The sequence below is a fragment of the Quercus suber genome, unplaced genomic scaffold (genome assembly GCF_002906115.3).
Source record: "Quercus suber isolate HL8 unplaced genomic scaffold, Cork oak 2.0 scaffold_53, whole genome shotgun sequence".
NCBI classification, from domain to species: domain Eukaryota; kingdom Viridiplantae; phylum Streptophyta; class Magnoliopsida; order Fagales; family Fagaceae; genus Quercus; species Quercus suber.
In genome coordinates this window covers 516,967-524,771 of record NW_027069518.1, presented here as the reverse complement: position 1 = coordinate 524,771, position 7,805 = coordinate 516,967, and the positions used below count along the sequence as shown (strand labels likewise).

General features: G+C 36.6%; 1 protein-coding gene across 1 annotated transcript; it reads left to right on the top strand.

The window, feature by feature from the left end:
* The first annotated feature begins 3,991 nt into the window (after window positions 1–3,991).
* On the top strand, window positions 3,992–4,505 carry LOC112003572 (auxin-responsive protein SAUR15). Its single transcript, XM_024035780.2, has one exon. It carries the CDS (start codon window positions 4,062–4,064, stop codon window positions 4,347–4,349), a length of 288 nt encoding a protein of 95 aa, XP_023891548.2. The 5' UTR covers window positions 3,992–4,061; the 3' UTR covers window positions 4,350–4,505.
* The last annotated feature ends 3,300 nt before the right edge of the window (window positions 4,506–7,805 follow it).

The window sequence follows — 7,805 nt, the reverse complement described above, 5'->3', positions numbered from 1 at the left end:
TTACTGTAGGAACGGAGGACGACCTGGTTTGCATGGTTAGAATCTGGGGTTGAGGTGCTGGGGGCTGGGGCTGCGACTCCCCTGGTACATCCTTCTTGGAAACGCCTTCAAACAGGTCAAGAAGATTGGTTTGGGGCTGTCTTTTTAAACCCATCTCAGCCTGAGTACCAACTCTTAGAGACTGGAGAGTGGCTTCGGACAAATGAGGGTCTCCTAGATCGCCAAAGGGGTCCTCAGGTTGATCAACTAGGTCAAACACACTATATTCATCCTCTGAGGAACTCAGTTCAACCACCTCCCTTGCCTTCTTAGATGGTCCTTTCTCGGCCACCGTTACTTGCTGGGATGAAGAAGGGCCTGATAACGGAATGCCTTCAGGTATATAAGATCCCTTAGTAAAAGCAAAACCGTCCTCCACCACGGTAATCTGCGTAAGCCGAGGGTCACGAGCTCTAATTACGTGCTTCGGGACTGGGAATGATTTCTGAGCTGGATCGCATCCGAGGATTTGATGAGCAGCCCTGACCTGGTTATCAGGTTCGTTCAAGAAGAGGTCCGACCTGAGAACGGTTTCTAAATCCGCTTTGTTAACCAAGTGGAAATGATGTGCAAAAGCGTGCGGATCTGCAAAGAGAAAAGCGAAATTCCTATGGTTAATGAACCAAATCGAATATACAGGTACAAAACTTGAAAGTGCTGAAACCTAGATTGTTTTGTACTTCGGATGCCCTACCTGGCTCCCCCTCTACTGTTGGGCAATGAAAGCCGTCGTGCCACTCTCCCGACACTATGAGGAAATCTTGGGTTAACCCCTTGTTAGAGTCAGGAAGACACTGGATGAGACGAACCCTATCGTCCCTTGTCTTCATATAGTATGTCTTACCCCTCAGGTGATGAAGGTTGTAACACCAGTTCACATCATGATGAGTCAGTCTCAGCCCCATTTTCTCATTCAGGGTATCTACACACCCTAGTATCCTAAATACATTCACGGCACACTGAGTAGGAGCCAAGCGAAAATGTCTAAGGTAATTGAGGGTCACCGGCCTCATAGGGATTCTCATCCCTCCTTCTACAAAAGCGACTATTGGGATCACGACCTCACTCTCTCTCCTCTTAAGGTACCACTCCCCTTCCTCACAGTACTTCAAACTCACATTGTTGGGTATTTCATAGTCGACAATGAATTTTTTCATCATTTCGTCGGTCTCGACCAACTTCTTAAACTTACCCATTCCCCAAAGACAACTAAAAGTTCTAAAAGAAGAAAAGGAGGAGTAAAATCAAGGAAATTTGGGGTCGCTAGAAAAAGAAGACTTACAGAAGTATGACGATACTCTTCAGATAGTGTGCAAGACGAACCAGATTCAAATCATACGCATCAATAAGTGTAAGCGAGAAAATGATGAAACCAGGCGGTTCAAACAGGTATTTATACTTCCTCTTAGGTTCCCCAAATGTAACCGCTTGCTCATAAAAGCAAAAGATCATGCCGTTGAAAATGGGAAACGTGGTGCCGCCAAAATTTAATGTGAGCACCCATTAAGTCTTGAAACGCTAAAAACGCGCATCGGGCAGTCAAAAAGCCTCCAGCGTCAACACAAACCGAAGTGGGGCAACTCGTATGGAGGACCCGCAGGTATTAAAACCCTCCTCCCCGTCCGAGGGAACGTGCAGCAGGGTTTTGAGGGGCTATTGTGGGACTCGTGGGCCTGATAGCCTCGGCCCATCGATTAGCAGGCCCAAGGCCCATGCCGAGGAGCACAGACTATTCAGGGCTAAAGTGGGGAAAGCCTCTTTTCCCAATCCACGCCGAGGAACTTCTTATCCTCGGCCTGACAAAGATGATTTTCAGGAGAGACTAACTCCAAAGTAAGCTGTCACTCTCACATTTAATGCACTCAACTAACCCCCCCTGGCCGCATTAATGGGGAGGTAACCCCTTGACAGGATAATGTTGATCAGAGTGAACCACTTGAGTACTGATAAGGCCTCTAATGGGACGAACGGCCAGAAGAAAGGCAAATAGATGATCAACAGATGGAAGAAGGAGATAGGAAGATGAAATCTATATAAGAAAAGCAAGTAAAGTAAAAAGGGGGGGGGGGGAAAAAAGGAGAAAAGAAGAAGGTCTCCTCGGCCACAGGCCGAGGAGCATCCCCCCATTTGTAAAGAAACTCTTAGTATTTTTTATAAGGAAAGTTCATGCATGGTGATCGACGGCCAGCGCCTAAACCTTTAACCCACTCTCTATAAATTTATTGTTTGGGCTTGTTGGGCTGAAAACCCATTCATATTCAGGGTCAATCCAAACTGAGTCCCTACAATTCTAATATAGATAGTTAAAATTGTCCATAGATTAGGAAAATAATGTCTTTATTTTGATTTGCTGGCTTGTTTCTCATGCCAAGGATTCAAGGTGTTGATACTTGATACTGGTTTTGAGCTTTTTTTTTTTAACACAAATTGTGGAAACAATATATAATAAAATTTTAACAATAATTTTAATTTTTAACAAATTGTGAGTGAGATTTTTAATTTTTAATTTTTTATAATTTGAAGTTAGAGGAGATAGATTTAAACCGTAGAGTCGTAGACATCTCAATCCCAATTGAGTTACAAGACTTTTGTGGTAAATAAGTAGAATTTGAATCGTAGGTTCTTCTTAATTAAGGCCAATTACAACTTACAAGACTCTTAGCCTCGTAAAGAAAAACCTAATAATATTTGTTTGGCCATGACTAGATAATTCTTTAAAGCAGAGGATAGTGTGTTGTTAATTAACTATTGATTTTTAGAGACTGGTTTGCGTCATACTACAATTGCCAGAAGAATTTTGTAGTTGCATATATAATTTGCCGTATATCTGGGCAATAATGTCATAGACTCATAGGCACATGTAGTAACAGTTGGATAGACTAACTCAATCTCTGCCGCCCTTTCTGATTTATAGGAGTACTAAATCTAATTTCACACACACTGACACTCACATGCCTTGACAGTTGAGCAACCCAATTCTCTCAGAGTAGGGAAGAAGAAAATAAAAATGTGCACGTTAGTTAGTTACGAGACATATATTGAAGCATAATATATTTTGGGTAGGAAAAAAAAAAGATTGAAATACACTTTCCATTCATAAAATTCAATTCAAGTTTTAGTTTTGTTGACATACTAAAAAATATCATACTTTTTGTTTCTAATTAAAAAAATTGATAGATATATTTCTCCAATTCTATCTGTCATTAGATTATTCCTTAAGCTATCTTCTAAGCATTCTTTAACTATAAATAAACAAAGGGAAAAAATTGATTCATTTTGAACTGTCCAATGAAGGAAATTGTAACCTTTTAAATGTATGGGGGAAAAAAAAATCAAACTTCAACAAAATTTTATTAAAAAAAAAAAAAAAAAACTGCCCTCATAGTTTAATAGGGTCTATACCTATAGCGTTGATATAGAAACACCAGTATAATTTATTTATTTATTTAGTGATTACTAATTACTGATTACATATTAAAAAAAATGTTCACAATTCAAAAAAATTGTAACTTAACCGATATTTTTTGATGTTTTTATCGGGAACGTTTATTATTCAATTCATGGTTCCAAACACGTGAATTATCTAGGGAAAAAAAAATTGCATATTGAATTAGAGAGAAGAGTAACATGGAAGAATTCTTGGAACTAGAGCAACTATCATGAGCCACTAACGTCAAGTACATGTTCCATTAGAGAAGAGAGGCCGTTTTCTATGTGGAAAACTGTGGGCAAAATTAGCTATATTTACTTAGTATCATATCATGGGGGGGACCTTAAGTACCAAGTTGGGTCTGTGATTTTGATAGTATCCCAATCCTAAATTCTATCATGCAAGGACAACGTACATGTTGATAAAACCCTCACATGCATGCAATCAAGGATCTGTAACTACCATATCTCTCTCCTATAAATGCCACAATAACAATTAGTCTTTCAAAAAAAATCTAAGTTGAGTATCATATTCAAGGAAAAGAGAAAAGCTTTGCAATCTTGAATTTGTCTTTGTTATAGTGTGAGAGAAAATGGGTATTCATCTACCACAGATAGTTCTTCATGCCAAGCAAATTATTCATAGGAGGTCTTTTAATGTTCCGAAAGGCCATTTCGCGATATATGTAGGAGAGGAAGAAAAGAACAAGAAACGTTTTGTGGTTCCAATCTCTTATTTGAAGCATCCTTTGTTCCAAGAGTTGTTGAGTAAGGCAGCAGAAGAGTTTGGTTTTGATCATCAAATGGGAGGTCTTACAATTCCATGTGCTGAAGAGGATTTTATTAATCTCACTTCTCGTTTAAATAGCTCGAGGAGCTAATGTGATTTAATTTCTTCAATTGTACTAATTCTTTCATTTTCTTTTAAAGATTTGTTAGATATATAGGTATGTAATTAATGAGTGAAGGATCCACAAGTAGCAAATGCAAAAGTTCTTGTTCCAAAGTTCTGTAAATATGATAATAAGAGCAAGAATGGTCTGTCTTCACAATTATTGGTGGATACAAGCATGAGAACGTTACACGCATATAATAATCATCACGCCCTTATCACCTAAAATATGATTTTTCCCATTTCCCATATGCATACTCTCTGTACTACTACTTAGCACAACATGATTTTGTTTTTCTTATCTTTTGTTTTCAAAGAGGTTAGACACCTTTTGTTGAAGTCTTGGCAGTCGTTGTTTTGGGCTTGTACCACATTTAATTTCTTCGAAAGCAACCGTTTAGTGAGCTTGCAAATGGTCCTGCTTTGTCTGCTCGGGCTAAAAGTCACGCTTCACTGCCAGCATGAAATCTTAGATCACACTAGTTTAATAGTCTCCGTCTGACTCCAAAATCATACACTAACCGTCTTTATAACTAAGTTACAAAACTCTGTCTTTCATGAAAAGCAATATTATGCTTAAATTCAATAATAATGAGAAAAATGATGATGTGTCACCTCGCTTTGGTACAAATATGAGGTCGTGACAATATATGTCGGCATGGTAATGTGGCAATTCAATTGAAGCGTCTACTAGTTTCATTCAATTAAATCAACCCTCTCTCTGTATGAAAGTACATTCACATCTATCTATCTTTGCCAAGATATATGATACTAATCCCAATATTAGTGAATAAATACCGAAATAGGGGAGGCAAATCAAGTGGGATAACCTTTTCTAACATCTAGGAAAGATTTGCTTACGTAAACAGCACAAATAGAGGGAAATAGAGGGGAGCTATCATTAAAGAGGTAGGAGCAATTAACCCTAAAAGCTTATGTATTGACTTAAGTATCACAGGGTCCCTTATTGGCCAATCTTTGATGGATCTCTAATGTTTTTATCCCCATTTTGCATTTTTTATTGGCAAAATTGGACCATTGATTGATTAAAACCGCATCATCAAGTAAAGCTTATCTAACACCATATTATTTCAATTAATATAATATTGTACATTAGGTTTGAACTTTACATCAATAAAACTAAGTGTTTTACAAAAATTGCAATGAATACAATTCTCTCGAGTGTTATCACTTGATTCTCTATTTCTCATTTTGGTAAGAACTTGGTTTCGAATCCTTTCATCCTCATTTGCTGTAAGTAGGGGTGTTCACCAAAACCGCACAAATCGCACCAAAACCGCCCGCAAAATGGCAAAACCGCACCGTACCACAAGTAATAGTGCACCGCACCGCATGATGCAATGCAGTTTGCGGTTTTATAATATAAAAACCGCACAAACCGCACCGCACCGCACCACACCCTATATATATATATATATATTAATATATTTATTTGTCTAATATTAAATATATATATATATATAATAAGGACAAAAGATCAATACATTAATAATTTAATACCCTAGCTGCCACACTTCAACCTAGAGTCCTACTGTCCTAGACTACTCACTGCCGTACCAGTTGCTTCTACTATTGAGGTATTCATGTGTTCAATTCAAGTTTTTCTTTGTTCAATTCACTGCCATTGCACCATACTATTAGCCGTATCTATTAGCCGTATCTCATTGTTCTATTGCTAAAGTTTTTCTTTGTAAATTATATATTTTTTTTTATTTATTGATTGTTGTGTTGCCATTGGTATATGGCACTTGGAACTTCCTATTAGCCGTATCATTTAAACAATTTCTTGTTGGGTTTACAATTAATACTTGTTTTGGATTTGTAATTCATTTCATGCTTTGCTTTAGACTTGTTTACATTATGGTTTTGATAATTGAAACTTGAAATTAGTAGGCATGACTAGAATTGTTTTGAGTATGGGTAAATCCTTTTTGCTTTGTACCTGGTGTTTCACATAAACTCTTTACTTCATATTCTTGATCTAAAGCGAGGACTAAAGAGCATTAGATTTTGATAGTTAAAACATTTAAGTTGCTTGCCACTCTACCTTATTCAAAGTACTTGACTTCATTACATGTTTGTTGTATACCTGAGAATTTGAGATAGTGATATTATTGATGCATTTTGAATTGTATGGTGATATATATGTTGAATTTTTATATAGCGTGTGAATTTTTATACACCGCACCACACTGCACCGCACATGTGACCGCAAAAATGAGGTGCAGTGCGGTTATGGTTTTGGGTAAATTATAAACCGCACCGCATCGCACCACACCGCACATGTGACCGCAAAAATGAGGTGCGGTGCAATTATGATTTTGGCTAAACCGCACCGCAAAGTGCGGTGCTAAAAATGGCCTAAAACCGCACCACGAACACCCCTAGCTGTAAGACAGGAAAAATAAATAAATAAAGTGTTTTGAATTGATTGTAAATTGTTAAAGCTAAGTACACGATTGAAACACAAATTGCCTATTGGACAAGCAAGGGCTTTTGTTCCAAAGGGGGCACATATGGCATCAACTTTCCATGGAATTAACTTCCCCAGCACAACATTCTATGAAATCAACCCCCGAATGTCCAAAAATCCATTTCTCTAAATATATTTATCGACTTTAATTTTTATTAATTTATTGTTGAATCTATGTGTTGGATATATTTACCAAACTTTGATATGCTTCTAAATGTTTTGAAATGTAATTATTTTCAGAAAAAGAATTTTTTTCTCAACCTACATCACTAAATTTCTCTTCTATATATTCATCATCTTATATCTCTCTTTTAATTTATTTACTATTCATTGCTTATGGGACCAACTACTACAAGAGTCTGCCGCGAGGGTACTAATTTAAGATGCTCAAAGTTATATTTATATATATAAATATATATATATATATATAAAATCAAAAATCAAAATTCAAGATGTCATAGATAATAATATAATATACAGTAGTCTGGCGTTATAGGATTGGCTCGCATCCTCCACTGACAAAGTGGCAATACTCTCCAAGGTAGATCATATTTCTCTTAATTACTTGCCTATGTAAGAACACAATGAGTGTGGCCAATGCAGGATCTATTACAGTACACGCCTTTTTTTGAAACAAATTTTATAATTATACTATAATAATAACGGTTGGATAAAAAATAGTAAATTTATAAATGTGAATTATATCTACCACTAATAATCAACAACTTCAATAATAATAAAATTTGTTATATAAAAGAAAATTGTCCTCAACATTCCAGCTGGATCTACTAATATGAATTCTGAACTCAAACTATCCCCAAAATCTCGAGTTGATTGCTATGGTATCAAGTTGGAAAAACTTGGAATATGTGTTCCCATAACAAAAATATGCCAACAATTTTTATTTTTAAGAAAAACTTTTATTTATTCATTTACGGGATAAGATGGCAT